The sequence below is a fragment of the Lissotriton vulgaris genome, chromosome 6, assembly GCF_964263255.1.
Source record: "Lissotriton vulgaris chromosome 6, aLisVul1.2, whole genome shotgun sequence".
In the NCBI taxonomy this organism is placed as follows: Eukaryota; Metazoa; Chordata; class Amphibia; order Caudata; family Salamandridae; genus Lissotriton; species Lissotriton vulgaris.
This window is the reverse complement of record NC_141694.1, coordinates 1,526,009,098-1,526,027,226: the sequence shown is the minus strand read 5'-3', so window position 1 is coordinate 1,526,027,226 and position 18,129 is coordinate 1,526,009,098. Positions and strand designations below refer to the sequence as shown.

Here is an 18,129-nt window from a genome sequence, read left to right as displayed (position 1 = left end):
GTCCTCCAGTAAACAGCAGCATTAAAGTGCAGGTTTTCCTTATCATCACCAAGTATATGTGTCGATTTTCTATATAGGAGACAGTAAACATTTTTCTGACCCACCCTGCAATCAGAGGGGCATATTATCAAGGGGGTTTATCGCCGCTTTTTTGGCTTTAAAAGCCAAGAAAGCGGAGATAAAATTATCTCCCTATTACCTATCTGTCGCTAACACCAGTTATCCAATGGAAGGTGGATAACATGGCTAAGAGCATTAGCTCGGTAATGCATGCATTGCGGCCGATTTTTATCGCATTTGCGATAAACCTTGGTAATACCAAGGTTTATCTGCGATAAAAATCGCCGCAGCTCAGTGGTAAATTTTTGTCTCTAACCAAGCAATAGCGATAATTATCGCTATTGCTTGGTAATATGCCCCAGAATGTGTAATTTAATTTACCATCAAGTCTTGATCTGGCAATCCCTATCTCTTGTGAAGGCCTTAAAACATTCTAATCTTGGTTTTCGTTTAACTGCCTTGGCCGGGGAACTTTTCAATCCTCGTGGATTTTCTTTGAGTGCACGTTGTTCAGTACTTATTACGAATTTTGGCTAAACCATGAACGAGATAGACCACGTACTTATTGCAAGTTATTTAAGGATATTTCCATGTGTTGTTTTTTAATGCATTACCATGTTTTGCTTGTTCAACTACCAAAAATTATGAAGCAGTTAAATTTGCAGGTGCTCAGTAGAAATCCACACGGAAAGTGCCAGTCATACAGTGACATAGTTTTAAAAGGCATACTTATTTGTAGACATTGCATAACAAGTAGTGTGCACACATGCATATTTACCACAAAGTGATCTCTCGTTATGGAGCTCCAGTCAGCAAACAGCATTGTCTTGCAGCACGTGGACGGAAAGAGAGAGAAAGAGAGAAAGAGCCAGGGAGAAACACAGAATTAAAAATAAACACTGAATTGGAAGCTAATTTGATCTAATTTAATACAACTGACAGTGCTCGGTCAAACAATTGTAATTTCTTTTCTAAAAATGTAAATGTTTCACATGTTAATCCCAAAAATTATAAATAGGCATTTCTCTGCATGTTACTGAGATTTTACAGCCATGGACAGTCAGTGTAGCATCTATTAAGGCTCCTCACACCTAATAGGGTTTTAGTCGGTAGGTTAGACATTTAAACATCTTGGAGAATATTTACAAGGACATAGCGCCACCGGAGCGTCACTTTTAGAGATGCCATATTGGCCGTATGCCCTGCTCCATATTTACAAATTGGTACTAAGCCACTCTGAGTGTTTTAATGTTGCCTTGTAAATATGGCCCTTTTTCATGCAAAGGGGTGTGCAATGGGCATTACTGTAGGCAATTCCATGCAACACCCATTGCATTTTAACGCTGTCCCAGATTTACAAGAATCTGTAAATCGGAGGCAGTGCCAAAAACTAACGCCATTAGAGGCATTAGAGTGGCGCAACGAGTCCTCATTGTTTGCTCTTTCTATGTGTGCTGCATTATGCAGCACACATAGAAGGCGTAAAATGCCATCAATTATTGTTTTTGTGCAGGAAAGTGTCCCTTCCTGCACAAAAACCAATTACTAATTAAAGGTGATTTTTAATACATTTTGTCATGCACTGGAAATTATTTTTATATGGGGGAAACTACAACTCATCAAAGTTGATTGAATGCCCCTTCCCTTTGCCCCTCTCCCATTGAAAAGGTGAGTTACTCATGTCATTTACAGGAGGACACTTCTGAACTTATTCCGGGTGGGAAAGGACTGGAAACATGTTCTCAGATACCCACAAGTGTGTACAGGGGCGGCTCTATGCTCATGGCAGCCCTGGGCAGGGAGCGAAGGTAGGGGACCCCGGAAGCGGGGTTCCGGGCGAAGCGCAGAGGCCAGTGAAGAGGGGGGAGGGGGTGGGGGGGGGAGGGGTGGGGGTCAGGGTGTTTGGAAGTGGAACAGAGCCGGAGGCTGCCAAATCCCTGCCAGGGGCCGCCACACAAATATGTATCCATCCTCAGAGGATTATTATATTAAGGATATATATTGGTGTGGTGGCCCCTGGGGTTTGGAGGCCCTGTGCAGGTGCAAAGCTTGCCCATGCCTAAGGCCGCACCTGGTGTGTACATTTGTGGGCATGCCCTAACCTCTAGGGCATCCAGAACCTGGAACACCCACTCTCAACCCCTAGAAGAAGGTTTACGCCTGTGGATACCTCTGTGCATGGGTCACACATGCTTTCCTGAATTGGAAAAGCGGATTGGTACTTGCACGCTCAATTTCTTTTTCTAAAGATGGCATGGATGTGCATGTGCACACTCAGTAGCACTACGCCATGAACACATGCCTAATGAATTTAGCACATTTATGTTTACTGCTTTCCACTGCTTTGAGGGTGCGCTTTGCAGCATGTGCAGAAACAGTCATTAGAAATAATAAACTATAACAAAGCAAGCATCTGACACAAAAGACCTTTATCTTGAGGCACTGGGAGGAGGGAGGATTCCCGCAGGCAGGAGCTGATCCAGAGCTGCCCTAATTCTTGGAGTGCTGCTCGAATCTCCCCCTGAGCCGCCCTCCTCATTTCTCAGCCCCTTGGATTTTTGCATGAACACATTAGGCTTAGAGGACATTCAGGCAAGCAATGTTCATGTCAGCTTAAGGGTTTAAATATAACCCAGTGACGCATGTTTATAGATTTTCTTGTTACACTTTGAAGCTTCAAGTGCCTTCTGTAAATTGATTAGAAAAAGTCACTTTTGTGATTCTTTGCCTGACAACGAAAGACATAGATTTCCTCTAATCCACGGATGGAAACCAAAGAACCGGGTTCCATCCTTATCACTTATCCCAGCAGAGATGTAGGTAATTGACGAGATCAGGAGTATGTGCTGGGCCAGTCATCGCGCAAAGAGACGCATCACATTCTGTGCATGTTTTGACCACAATACTTTAAAGGCAGTGCTTTAAAAGGACACATACTGTCCGGTGCTACGTACTTGTACTTCCTTAATTCGAAAGGGAGAGCTCCTGCAGTTCTCAGCACTGCTGCAGTGCAATACCCTTCATTGCAGAGTACTGGCACTTATCAGGAACAAGCAGGAACTCTAAATAGTGAGTACCTGCACTTTCATATTTCCATTTAAAGCACTGTTTACAGGCATCAATCACACCTGAGAGTTTGTGATTAGATATTTAGAAACCAAGCAGCTTCATTAACTTCTTCTGGATTTACAGCAGGTGAATTGTGCCACAGTTGTAATGCTGGTGGTAGGCTACCTGCAAAGAAGTGCTCTCTTCCCCTGTAGCCATAGCTAAGCACTGGACATATTACCGTGGGAAGCTATTTATTGTCTACTAGCAGCCCGTCCCGACGTTGTCCGGGGATGAAATAGAATGTGTGCAATGTTTGGAATAGGCAATGCTAATTTATTGTAAAACCTCGCGGTATACAACATTTCTTGTTTTAGTATGATGAATAACACTCCTCGTTTAGGAAATATGGGACGTCGTTCTTTACCTGTCCAGTCGAGGAGTGCATAGACGGTAACGCTAGGTCTCCATTACAGTGGATTATGTGCCTCCACTTGTGCAGCCAGTGGCAGGAAGTGGCACAGTGTAGCACGTGTGGCTGCTGTGAAGTCGTTTGAGCTGACAGTGTCCGATAGCGGCTCAGCGATGCTGCGCGTGTGTTAAACAGCAGTCCGTGAAATGTGTTTCCGCACCGCGCCGCTGCGACGCTGGCTCAGCTCTGCACCCGCCTCAGCACCCGCAGATGAATGTGTGCACTCCGAGGCAGTGTGTTTGATGCAATATTGGAAGGTCTGTGCTCCAGCCGCGAAGGTGTTTGTTTACTCCACGTGACGCCACTTAGAGGCCCCACATCGCGCCCAAATCAGCAGTCCGTGTAATGTGTGTTCGCGCCGCTGCGACGGTGACTCGCCTCTGCACCCGCCCCAGCACCCGCAGATGAATGCGTGCACTCCAAGGCCGTGTCTTTCATGCAATTTGTAAAGGTGTCGGCTCCATCCGCGAAGGTGTTTGTGCGCTCCACCTGACACCACTTAGAGGCCCCACATCGCGCCAATGGCCAACGCCCCCAACAATAGTAAATGCAACACCCACTGGTATTGTAATGCTTGTACACCCCTTGCAAGTGTTATAATCTTTTACCGAATCCCGCGCCCACACGCCATTGCATAACCCGCCCACTCTTGGAACGCTAGTACGCCTCTCGCAAGCGTTATAATCCGAAAGCCGCGCCCATCGCTGTATGCAGACACCCATCACGCCGAATGCCGCGCCCATATCGCTGTATGCAGATGCCCATCATGCCCCCAACTGACTACTTTTTCCCTAACGTTCTTCCCCCCCTAATGTATATGTCCATCTGCTGCAACTATCCTTTCCAATGCTGTATTTGGTGTTGTGATTGGTGCTGTTGTTCCTGAGCTTACCCGCCTCAAAGGTTTGGGCTCTTTCTTTATAATAGTAGTATAGATAAGTCAACCACTGCATATCACCTCTGGAAAGCCACATCAGCCCACCTCAGAGGTGTCAGGCATTACATAAACTGGATCCTATAAAAGCGAGATATGAAATGTCACATAATGTTTCCAGAAATCGTAAAATTCAGTTACCACATCAATAACTCTTGTCTCACTTCTTCACACATAATGACTAAATGACCTCATTCAAAATGCTCATGTGTTGACATCTTCATTACTCTCTCAGCTATCACAGAACACCATTCACCTAGGAAAAAAGATGGCATCCCTCTCACACTCTCTGAATAAATATTGACACCCCTTGAATTACTTTAAGAGCTCCCCACGGACCTTCATTCAATGCACAGGGCCCCTACAGAACTTCAAGGCTAATCAGAGAATCAATACTCATCAATACACTAAAGAGTCAAAATTCTATCAGAAAATCTCCACAAGCAAGAACTTCATTCATGGTAATGACTGCCTAACTACTCAAGTCTAAATGGAGTTGACTAGTTGAAGCTGAATCAAGCAAAAACACAATTTATTTTCATTGCAAACCGAAGGAAAACGAAAGAAATGAAGACTGATTTTCGGCTGATCATTAATAGGTTGATTAGTAGCTTATCGGTTATCAAAAATAAAGGTAGATCTATTACTAGTCTTTGACTGTGCAAGTGAAATGTCACTTGAATCAATTTTTTATATTGGCCTCTCTATCAGAGTATTAACATTATCACAAATTTCAAACAATATGGTATCACCTTTTACTCTGGTACAGCACAAAACCATACATTAAATTTACAAATGTAATTTCAGACTCATAATCCCGTTTTCTTCTTTTCCATGTAGATGGTGGCAACGCCAAGTTCACAGACAATTTCTAACTATTCCCTAGCTCCACTGAAAAGGATCTTGCATGCCACAGTTAAACTTCATCAAATGGCTGACATACAATCTTATCACACCAACAATGACGGACCTGCTTTGGCTAACCTTTCTGGCCCGTATTATACATGCAAACAGCTACATCCACCACAAACCAGTAATCACTACCACATCACACTTCCAGGCAAAAAACTTAATTTCAGGTCAGTGTAACATACAAATCCATCACCTTTCCATACCTGAAATCGAGAAATGCAACAAGGAAATACAAGACAAGCCTTCTTAAATTAAGTACACAGAATCTTGAGCAGCACCCGATCTAGTCATGTGGAGCTACCTCTTTCATCAGTCCCTTCATTGAGGAAACATTGTTAAATTTTGGAAGGGGTTAATGGCAAGAGAAGGTTACTATGAGGTGCTCCAGATGAATAATGAAGTTCAATTGGCATCCCAGGAGATGGAAGAGTTCTTGACGTTGTGTGGTATAAAACATAAAAGGTGCACTCTCTACCATCCATAAACTAATGGTATGGTGGAGAGATTTAATAAAGTCCTCAAGGTGTCTATTGTGCTGGCAAAATGTAATCGCTTGACTTAGAAAGATGAGATGGAGAAAAAAATCGAAATGTGCAGGGTGACACCTCACAGCACTACTGGGAAATACCCTTTCCAAATATTTAGGCGAAGTTCTCCCATCACCATGGTAAAACCCTCATTGGTAAGAAACTTGGTAGGTGTGGTGAAGAGAACGAATTTGCAGGTACTTGGCTTGAGAGGGAGGCTAAAAAGGTGCAGGCAAGGAAAATACATTTTGACTATAGGAAAGCTGTAAAAAACAGTGGTTGCTGTGGAGGATATGGTGATGGGTGGTGTGGTAGTGGGTCTACATTTTCAAAACCCATTTGTGTTCTCAAAGTATTTGATAATGCTTCAAAGACACAAGACCATCGTATTTGAAACCTCTGGAGAATAATAGTGTATAAGGGTCCTTGTATTTTCTCTGAAGAAGAGAGGAGTGAGACATGGTATTTGATGAGAGTGTGATTGTTCCCAATACAAAAGTTGGACCCATAATGTCCACTAGGATTGGGAGGAGACCTTCACACTTAAAGGATCATGTGCAATAAGGTTTTGTATTGTTGCATGGAAATTCCACGTAACGCTCTGGAAGATTATTGTGTCCATATAATAATTCTTGTATATATTCTGCTGTATGTATGTTTAAGTTTTAAGTGTATTATAGGATGGAGGTGTGTGGTATCTGGACCTAGATACTCTGGACATATATAATGTAATCATTGAATGGCACCTATGTCACTCGGGAGACTGGAATGTTGTGAGTCAATTTGCTGGGTTATGCTTTAGGGAAATGGATGGGATCTTCTCTCTATGAAATAAACTCAACTTAAACATCAAACTGCCTCAACTGCTCCCTAAGTTTTCATTGTGCCATGAATGCTACACTTTTACTATCAGGAAAAAAGAATAAATCGTAAAGGCCAATTGACTAGCAATTTGTATCTTCCTAAACAATAATGTTTATTTAAGTTAAAAAGCTGATTTGCTAAATCAGATACACAACCTAAATAAACCTGTGTTCACTCTCCGATAGCTTGGTACCGAGCAGTCAGGCTTAACTTAAGACGCAATGTGTAAAGTATTTGTGCACACTGTAATTACAGAATGTCCTTGGTTCCAGAAAGGTTCTGAGATGGCGGCATCAGGGATCTAGTACTCATACCCAAAAGTGCCTTTGAAGTCAGGGAGGCACCAAAGATGTCTTTGAAGATCAGTCGGTCTCTGCCTTTCCTGCCCTGGCTCCAGACTCACTACCAGGGTGTATACAGCTCTTTGTGTGGGGACAGGCACAGCCCTATTCATTTGCAAGTGTCAGCTCCTCCCTCCCAATCTACCTCAGGAAAGCCCATCAACCTGGTGATGTGCCATGAGGATGCAAATGTCACACCCTAGCTGCCTTTGTACGTCCGTCTAGAGGGAATGCACAAAGCCCAGGTTTCACCCAACCCAGATGTGTATTCAGAGACTGGCAAAGTAACAAAATGGCAACTTCCAAAAAAAGGCATTTCAGGCAATTTAAATTTTGAGTCCGGAGACCCCGAAATCCACATCTCTATCTTCTACCAATTGGAATTCAAACTTAAAACATGTTTAAGGCAATCCCGATGTTAACCTGTGGGAGAGATAGGCCTTGAAGTAGTGAAAAACAAATGTAGTAGTTTTTTGCTACCAGGATATGTAAAACTTAAGAATACATGTCCTTTTAAATAAGGAGCACCCTGCCCATTGGGCTACATAGGGCATACCTTAGGGGTGACCAATGTGTAATAGAAGAGAGGGTTTGGATCTGGCAAGTAGGTGATCCTGCAAGGTTGAAATGGCAGTTTAAAACTGCATAAACAGGCTCTGCAATGTCAGTCCTGAGCCATGTTTAAAGGCTACTGAAGTGGGTGGCACAATCACCTTGGCAGGATCACTTGTAGCATTTAATTTATAGGCCCTGAGCACATATAGTGCACTTTACTAGGGACTTAAGTAAATTAAACATGCTAATTGTGGATAAGCCAATGTCATCATGCTTAGAGTAAAGAGCATATACACTTTAGCACTAAATGTCCCCTGAATCCTAAAACAAACAAAAACAAATTCAATAAAAAGGGGAGGAGAAAGGAAAAATGTCTGGGTGACCCTGCAGAAAGGGTATTTCCAACACGCTCAAAGAAAATCAGGATCTGAATAGGGTTTTGATTTCTGAGGGAAGATCTGGTCTAGATGACAATCCATCAGTGATGTTTTCTTCACCAAACTATAATTTCAGAGGAGTATATTTATTGGTGGATTTGCTTTCAGATTTAACACTTCCTACGTAAATTAGTCCTACAATATGTTATATGCTAATGTTGAGTACATAATATATGTTCTAAAGAGATGTGCTTAGGGCATTGTTGAGCCATACAGGATTGGATTTCTCTGAAAACATCAGTGACTTAGGTGGGAAGGAAAGGTATAAAGGGATTGCAACCTATTAAAGTGTCCTTTGATAGGTAGTTTTTAATCCTGAATGAGGTAAATATCATCAGAAGAGTGGGGGTGTACTGAGAAGAGGTGGAGACATAGCAACGAGGAAATGAGGGCGCCAGCCGGTAGGTGGTGGATTAAGTGAAGAAAAAATAAGAACTACTGATTAATAAGGTATGTTGTAAAGCAAAGGCGAGATTAACACAAGTGCGTTGACTGTGCTTTATTATGTGACTAGCATTTGTTATCCATTTGGTTATATGGCACACCCAAGTGCACAACATGCACTACATGTAACGCAGGTGTTCACTGCTTGAGTGGCCTCACATCCTTGTAGTTCTGTCACATGGGTACGGTTTCGTATACATATATCTCATGTTGGTTGATGTCAGGACCTCTTTGGAGGATTGAGAGTGGGCTTGAAACCCCCCATAAGGGTCCATTCTGTGTCTGACAAGTCAGCCCAAAGGCTGAAAATGGTATCCTGGTACAATTTTATACATTATGAACATTAATTACTTTTTTGGACCTACGGCACAGCACTCCCACAGAGAGAAATGCTCCCATATCACAGCGGGATGTAATCAGATGCTTGGTACTGGAGTGTTCTATGGTCACCCTAATGCCTTATAATCTAAAGTAGGAGGCTTCAATTTGTAGACTAACCCATGGCCTGTTTATTAATTTTGGTAATGTGTTTTGGTGCATGATTTGTGTTGTGAAGAATGCCTTAGAGGACAGAGATACCACCATTTGCACTTAAAATGCTCCTATGACATAAACATCCATCAGTGATTGTTTGGTGTAGCATTTGTTCTGGCAACTTCTGCATTTCAGGTTTTCGGTATTTCACTATAGACAGCTCTAGCTGTCTGTTGCAGATGCAAGGTAACCAATACTTAAAAATATACTTACATTGGGCTTTCTGCCTGCCCCTTACTCATCATTAAAATATTTTCTGCATATATCAGTTGTCAGCTCCTCATGCAATTAGTTTCCTCCCTGTTCTTGTGTTTGCTCTGCCCATGAAGTATTTTGGCTTTTGAGTGGATGTGCTTATACTTCCACTACGGAGATACGGCACCTATTTCTCTTTTTCCACATTTCTATTGAACAGGGGTGTATGTTACCCACCTTGCTCCCCCCTGTGTGTCATCTTGTCTTTGCTGTGTTCCACCCTCCGTCTTTACTATTTTGCATTTTCGAATTGCTCCTGCTTGCCCCTGCACTCCTTGCTTCTTTCGCAGCTCTCTCCCACTCTCCCCTTCCCCACTCTCATACAAGTATTGTTTTGTTCTGCATTTGAAATGAGTGATGTGACATCAAGCATACCATGTTGTTGTAACTTGTGTGTTTCTAGTGTGAGAGTGCATCTTTTCTGTTTGTCTTTCACATTACCATTGCCATTACTCAAACTGCCACCCACTCACTGTCTATCCCTCAGCCTCCCTGCTCACTTTGCTAGAAGCCTCTGTTTTCTCTCAGTGACACAAAGCCAAAAGCGAAGGAATGGCAAGGAATAGCTATATCAAAAACCAGAGCTTTCTTTTCACCACTGTGCCTAGATTACTTCCCACCTTAAAAAAGCAGCTAAAGTGCTGTCCATTAAACCCAAAACAATAAATATTAATTTATGCAATAAAGTTACTTTCACTACCTACTAATATTATAGTGACTTATTCTAAAACATATTTGAAATGTACTGAGGGCTTTGATTATGACTACCCTTGGAAGCTGTTTCTTTCTTTCATCCTACCCGGACTTTGGAGGAGTGTGGAATCTCTGCTGTCCTTGGCAGAAACGGACCCTCGGCACCACCCGCCCAACATCTCGCCGGACCCGCTTCGCGGGTCCCGCAGCGCGTCATCTGCTCCTGGTGACTGCTGGTTGCTGAGGGACGAATGGGAGGAGCGCGGGGAAAGGCGAGCCGACCAGCGGGGCTGCGAGCATAGGCAGGGACTCCAGCATCCAGGAGCCCCTGCGCGCCCAACCTGCAACACCTGGGCTGCTCTCCCCGCTGGCCACGCCCCCCGCCAACAGAGTGAAAAACGGGCTTCACTCTCACCCCTGTGGGACCCTTGGAAGCTGTTTCTTTCTTTCATCCTACCCGGACTTTGGAGGAGTGTGGAATCTCTGCTGTCCTTGGCAGAAACGGACCCTCGGCACCACCCGCCCAACATCTCGCCGGACCCGCTTCGCGGGTCCCGCAGCGCGTCATCTGCTCCTGGTGACTGCTGGTTGCTGAGGGACGAATAGGAGGAGCGCGGGGAAAGGCGAGCCGACCAGCGGGGCTGCGAGCATAGGCAGGGACTCCAGCATCCAGGAGCCCCTGCGCGCCCAACCTGCAACACCTGGGCTGCTCTCCCCGCTGGCCACGCCCCCCGCCAACAGAGTGAAAAACGGGCATCACTCTCACCCCTGTGGGACCCTTGGAAGCTGTTTCTTTCTTTCATCCTACCCGGACTTTGGAGGAGTGTGGAATCTCTGCTGTCCTTGGCAGAAACGGACCCTCGGCACCACCCGCCCAACATCTCGCCGGACCCGCTTCGCGGGTCCCGCAGCGCGTCATCTGCTCCTGGTGACTGCTGGTTGCTGAGGGACGAATAGGAGGAGCGCGGGGAAAGGTGAGCCGACCAGCGGGGCTGCAAGCATAGGCAGGGACTCCAGCATCCAGGAGCCCCTGCGCGCCCAACCTGCAACACCTGGGCTGCTCTCCCCGCTGGCCACGCCCCCCGCCAACAGAGTGAAAAACGGGCTTCACTCTCACCCCTGTGGGACCCTTGGAAGCTGTTTCTTTCTTTCATCCTACCCGGACTTTGGAGGAGCGTGGAATCTCTGCTGTCCTTGGCAGAAACGGACCCTCGGCACCACCCGCCCAACATCTCGCCGGACCCGCTTCGCGGGTCCCGCAGCGCGTCATCTGCTCCTGGTGACTGCTGGTTGCTGAGGGACGAATAGGAGGAGCGCGGGGAAAGGTGAGCCGACCAGCGGGGCTGCGAGCATAGGCAGGGACTCCAGCATCCAGGAGCCCCTGCGCGCCCAACCTGCAACACCTGGGCTGCTCTCCCCGCTGGCCACGCCCCCCGCCAACAGAGTGAAAAACGGGCTTCACTCTCACCCCTGTGGGACCCTTGGAAGCTGTTTCTTTCTTTCATCCTACCCGGACTTTGGAGGAGTGTGGAATCTCTGCTGTCCTTGGCAGAAACGGACCCTCGGCACCACCCGCCCAACATCTCGCCGGACCCGCTTCGCGGGTCCCGCAGCGCGTCATCTGCTCCTGGTGACTGCTGGTTGCTGAGGGACGAATAGGAGGAGCGCGGGGAAAGGCGAGCCGACCAGCGGGGCTGCGAGCATAGGCAGGGACTCCAGCATCCAGGAGCCCCTGCGCGCCCAACCTGCAACACCTGGGCTGCTCTCCCCGCTGGCCACGCCCCCCCGCCTATCACCTCACGTTTAACAGCTGTAGAGTCAAAAGGAGAGAAGGGCCTCCGCTGCGCGGGAGCGCGCCGGGAGAAGCCCGGGACAAGGGCGGGACCGTCTGTGGCCGTCAGGGGCTGAAGGAGGCCGGGCAGGGCCTGACCTCTTTCTTGTGTAACCCGGTGGACTCTGTTCATTACAATACGGATATGGCAACAGAAGAAGAAACCCCGGGTAAAAAATCCAGATTACGTAACGGTTCTCTGGAGAATTACTTTCCTAAGAGGAGTGAGGGAGAAAAGGATTTTATCCTAGCAGAGCGCAGGGCAGAGCGGCGTCGCTCTGTTGAGAATATGAAACATAGACCCCTCACTGATAGTCTACTTGAATTGAACCGGGAGGGTGATTCGAATGTCCTAAGTGAGGATAACGTAAGTCAAGATGGAGTCCCCCTATTGTTTCGTGACTTTGTAGCCACTCCTTGTTTGCCCTCGGATAATATTATAATTGTTTCACCAACTCCTAGTTGTAGTCGTGTGGTTGACACATCTAAATCTAGGAAGCAGAAAGTTAAGTCCTTTCCTGTAGCCCAGACCCACCGCCCGCCCCCTAGTAAAAAAAGGAAGAAACAAAGGTTGGTATCAGGTAAAGCCAAAACATCGCACACTGATTTCGGTAAAGGGACAAAAACTCCGATTACAACGGAGACTCCTCCAGTAGTAGTACAGGACCATACACCACAGGTAGCTGTTCCACTGGTTCATTGTCCATCTTTAGCAACCATACAAGATGAGGCTCCTGATAACAACGACAGACCAACCCCAACCATTACTACACCAACACTTCCCCCCACAGTGACAGGGAACTTGGAATTTTTGTTGAGATCTCTCCTCCTACCTATTAATGAGTCTATTAAAAAGGTGGAAATTAGATTAACCATATTGGAAGCCGCCATAACTAGTATGTCTATTACCAAAAATAAAGGAAGTGTGGCGGTGCACCCTACACCCTTGACAGGGCCCCCTCCTACCACACCACAAAGGAAATCTAAAAATTCTTCTGTCCCTGCTTTGACTAAACAAACTTGCAAGCCTCCGGGTGGAGCTGTACCCCCAACTCACAACACACCGCCGCATAAACAACTAAAAGCACCAGCCACTGAAGTGGGTGCGGGCCCCACCAAATCATCATCTTTAAAGGCCTCGACGAGCAATAACCAGAACACACACGGGGATGGTGGAAATACTAGAATACCTCATAAAAGGGTCCCACAAGTAGAGATTCCCCCAGAAGCAGTGCCCTATGTGGTGATTTTAACAGGGGTCCCGCAGTTAACAGAAAATAAGAAAGAGGGATATGTAGATCTCAAGAACAAAATTATCCACTGGTTGCGGTTGCACAGGCCGATAGCACCTAACATAGACGGGGATATAGTTCATGTTAGACGGATCAACTGGCTGGGGAGTAGAACTAAAGATATAGAGGGGGACCTAGTGGTGGTCAATTTTAGAGACCCTCGGGCAGCTGACTATATCATAAATTGGCCACCTGGGAATGGGGAAACCTGTATTATCCCACGGGCGTTAACATACTTCTACCCCAGGTCAGAAGTCACTAAATCTAAAAATTCAAATAGACCACGGCCTTATAGGCCGCCCTTCACACTACCCTATATTAATAATCATCCCCAATATGGGCATCAGTTCACCAGGGTGCCTGATCTACACTCTGCCTGGTCCATGATCCCCCATGGACATATGTTGAACCAGGGCCCTAGTATGAACCACCTGAGACCCTTTACCCCGTTGGATACTTACAATCGGTTTTCCCAGCTGTCAGGGCTGGAAGACTGCGATTGAAATTGGGGGCATGGGGGGGGGGGGAAATGACAATGATAAGGAACCTCCTGGGGATGGGGACCTTCGTCCACCTTGTGGTAGCACAGATACTGAAGAAGTTAGTCTATCCACAGCCCTTATGGCGACCACCAATGACATTACTGAGGATTCTAGGCTAGCTGGGCCATTGATGAGTATGGTTGGTTGCGTTGCAACCCCCATTTCATTGGCCCAGGAGGGGGGGAGCCCTAAGACCAGGGTGGTTAACGAGAGCACGCCCGAGGGGGGTTACATTTCTATGCCCAGAGGACGGCGGGTAATAAACCTCCTTTCTTGGAATATTGCTGGGCTAAAGAGGAAGCTTGAAATCCAGGAGTGGCAGACACTCGTTGAGCAGTTTGATGTCTGCCTGTTTCAGGAAACATGGAGTCTAGTTCCTCTACATAAATCGGGGTATACTACCCACTCTGTGCCCGCTGTAAGCAAGGGAAAGGGCAGACCATCGGGAGGTCTCATAATTTGGATAAAAATAGATCTGAACTGGGTGGTCACAAACCATAATGTGGAGTGTAATGATATACTCCACCTTTCGGCAAGAGGACAGGAGGATGTCATCAAGCTTGACCTTTTTAATGTTTATGCGAGAGGGACACAGGGTGACTCCCCCTCTTTGACCTTAACAGCCCTGGACTCGGCCTTAGCCAATTGCTCCAGCTCAGCTAAAATCCTTGTGGGGGGTGATTTTAATTGTACATTTGAACCCCTCCTCTGAGATGACCCCTTAGGAATCGAAGAGGAGGATTCAAAATGGTCCATTCCAACTCTTTCCTTGCCCCCTATTAGGAAGTGGTCACCTAGGGCCATACAAATTAATGCACTGACAAGGGACCACAAATTAAGAGCCCTTAATGGCAGGACTATATCTGATCAGTCAGGGGCACTGACCTTTAATAGACTCTCAGGGCCGTCCCGAATCGATTACATCCTAATGGATGTTGGATTCTGGCCGGACCTTATTGATATGGAGGTCGTCCCAAGCCAGGACAGTGACCATAATCCCCTGTGCTGCAAGTTCAATTGGGGTGTTTTGAATGGCAGGCGAGCAATTGTCACCTTAAAAACAACTAAAGAAGTTATCCCATTTGACAATAACCGTAGACTGAAATGGGATAAGGCTAACCTTAATGAGGGCGATATAGGAACCATTAAAGCGTTGGTTGAGGGGTTGTCTTCTAACTTAGAAGTCTGGGTGGGTGAAAATCGGACCGCCAATCCCCAACACCCCTCCCTTGACTCTGCCTATAAAACCATAATAGATCAAGTTGGCCAATTTTTTATCTCGAAGGGGAAAAGAAATAGGGCTCCCGCTAAACCCATACTCTTTGTAAGCCATGGTATAATGATCATTGCAAAAACAAAAGGAAAAAATTGACAACAGCTCTGCTTTCAGGGGACCCTTTACTGGTTAGAGCGGCCAGGAAGGATTATTTGAAAGCATTATCATTGGCCAAACGGGAGTGGGAGGAACAGCACTGGCAGGATCTTTCCAAGGCTGTGAGCAGTAGGAACCCGAACCTTTTTTGGGATTTGGTTAATAGAACAAGGCAGAGAAAATCGCAACCATTGGATGATCATATAACTTGCCAGCAATGGTTTACTCATTTTTCATCCCTATATGGAGACTCGGAGGAAATAATTGGTCCGGGGGTGAATAGTCTGGTTGAAGGGGACCCCAGAGATGTTAACGTCCTTTTATTTTCAGCCGCAGAAGTAGTGTTGGCGATTAGACACCTAACCCCTAAGAAAGCCGCCGGGCAGGATGGGATCCCTGGAGATCTGTTGATGGCGGAGCCAGAGGCCTGGGCCAAACTAATTGCGATAATAATGAATCTGATTACGAGGGGACACCAGGTACCAGACTCCTGGAAAGGGGCCGAGGTCGTTACTGTGTACAAGAAGGGGGCTAGAGATGACCCTGCGAACTACAGACCTATCAGTCTGATAGACATAATCCAGAAAGTGGTTGGCAGGGTCATCATCTCAAGAGTAGGCGACTGGATAGAGGAGGCTAGTATCCTCTCCCACTTACAAGCGGGGTTCAGAAGGAAGGTAGGTACGATGGACCAGGTCTTTCGTTTTTTTGCCATCTATTGGAAGGCGGTTACCATCATGAAAGGCAGTTTGTATATGGCCTTCATAGATCTCAAAACTGCATTCGACCTGGTCCCTCGTACAAAACTTTGGGAAATACTTGGAGAGATGGGTTTTCCCAGTGGTCTTCTGAGCCTAATTGTAAAGCTGCACGAGGGGAACTATGCGAGGGTTAGATGGGGATCCCAGGGACAACTAACAGACAGGATCCCAGTGCGGAGAGGAGTACGTCAGGGCTGTGTCATGGCTCCGACCCTCTTCTCCCTATTTGTAAACGGAGTGGTTGACCACCTGAAGGGGGAGGAGTCGGATGCCCCATCCCTGGCGGGGGAGAGAATCCCCACACTTCTCTTCGCTGATGACACCCTATTAATTTCCAAATCCCCGGTGGGCTTACAAAAACTCTTGAATCGGTTTAGCTCCTTCTGCACCACCCGAGGCTTAACAATCAATACATCGAAAACCAAATTGATGGCTTTTGCACCCTCAAAAAGATTTAAAAATAATTTTGTGCTCAACAACGCTCCCCTCGAGCTGGTTGAGTCTTTCGACTATCTTGGTGTCCGGATTAACAGCCGTATGACATGGAAGGATCATCTTTGCAAAATGTTACTAAATCATCGGAGAGTATCCGGGGTGACGCTGAAGGAGCTCCGTGAATCAACTAGTAAACCGGTCTCCCCAGTTATGACCATCTATGAGGGACAGATTCTTCCTGCAGCACTTTATGGCTCCGAACTTTGGGGGTTTGAAGGGGTTTCAGATTTGATGATAGCGGAAAACAATTTTTTTAGGAAAGTGGTAACTCTTCCCGCTTCCACCCCAATGATCCCACTTAGATTAGATCTGGGTAGGAAAACAGTAAAGGATTTGGTGAGGCTACGCCCGTTGCTCTTCTGGTCCCGGCTAAGAAGAACTGAGGAGCTCGCAAAGTATGCAGAAGGGCTGGACGAACTACTACTATTGGACTCATGTAACAAAATAGGATGGCTAAATAATCTGAAAGAATTGGCTTTCAGCTTGGGTTTAAGAGAGGCATGGGAGTCGCAATCACCACCACCCAAAGATGTTATTAAAAAACTGTACTGGGACTGGGTACAGAGCAACGCTATGAGGACTACGATTGTGGGCTCACTTACTGACCAATTCTTGTCAATTAAGTGTGTGCGAAAATTGGAACCCTTCCTCGATTTAATAACTAAACCGTTGGATCGAGCGCTGTACCTAAAATTGCGATATGGGACTCTCCCGGTTCATGACTTTACGGTGAAATGGTCGAATACAGTTGCCCGCTTGCGTGCATGCCCTGGCTGTGCGGCCCCAAAGGAATCAGTGGCTCATTTGTTTTTCGCCTGCCCTGCTTACAAAGGGGCGCGGAAATTCTGGCTGAAACCCGTCTGTAGGGAACTAGGGCTGAGGTGCCATAGCCAGGCACTACGTGTCCTCTCTACAGACTCTTCATCTGCCAGTATGATCTGTGGGGTGGCTAAATTTTTGGGAAGCGCATGGATGACACGTTCCCGCTTACTGAAATTACACTCCGGTGTTTCCCCAAGCTGAGGACGAATTTACTGTTAGCAAATTAATGAGTGAGGTGTCCATGTTTTATTGTATTTTTATAATCTTTTACTGGTGATTGAAATGTATATGTATATGTATTCTTTTATGGTGATAAATTGCCGAATAAAGATATTCAAACAACAACGACTATCACTAACATACCAGGCACTAGAGTGTTTATTTAGGCCATAGAAAACTCAAAAGACTTGTGACACTAAAATAACAATTTTATATTGTTGGAAAGGGGGTTATTGGTAGGGGCAAATGTAGGTCTGCCACTGGCAATAAGGCCACTAACACATGATAGGACTCAGCATAGGCCTTAGAAAATGATTCCTTTGATCAACCTTTGGTAACGTGGCTGCGAGCAGTCAGGCTTAACTTCAAAGACAGGTATGTAAAGCATTTAAAAACACCAGTTCAGTAAATAATTAAGACACAACACAAAATAAAAATCCAACACCAATTTATAAAAATAGGTAATATTTTTATCTTTTAAATGACACCAAAATGAAAATAATCCACTGTAGGGAACCAGAGATATGAATGTATAAAGATTAATCACTTTCTAGTGCTTAGAAACTAACAGCGCCCCTTTACTTTATTTTGTTTTCTCTGTCAGGGACACACCTTTATAAATTGTTCTGAAGAATTCTCCCCACTGTAGTGAGCTGCCTTCTTCAGCAAGCGGGGTCCAGTTAGAACACCTTCCTGGCGTTCTGCTTGTGGGTCCCAAA

At 46.0% G+C, this 18,129-nt stretch overlaps 1 protein-coding gene across 3 annotated transcripts in view; it reads right to left on the bottom strand.

Moving 5' to 3' along the window:
* The window catches only part of PLCB1 (phospholipase C beta 1), a 2,298,721-nt gene that overhangs the window by 143,747 nt on the left and 2,136,845 nt on the right, over positions 1 to 18,129 (bottom strand). Inside the window, exon 32 of one of the 3 annotated variants that reach the window (XM_086927698.1) lies at positions 839 to 886. The exons of the other annotated variants lie outside the window; for them this stretch is intronic. Within the exon in view, the coding sequence (XP_086783824.1) occupies positions 839 to 886 (48 nt within the window). The remainder of the gene's footprint in view (positions 1 to 838; positions 887 to 18,129) is intronic. 3 annotated transcript variants of the gene reach the window in all.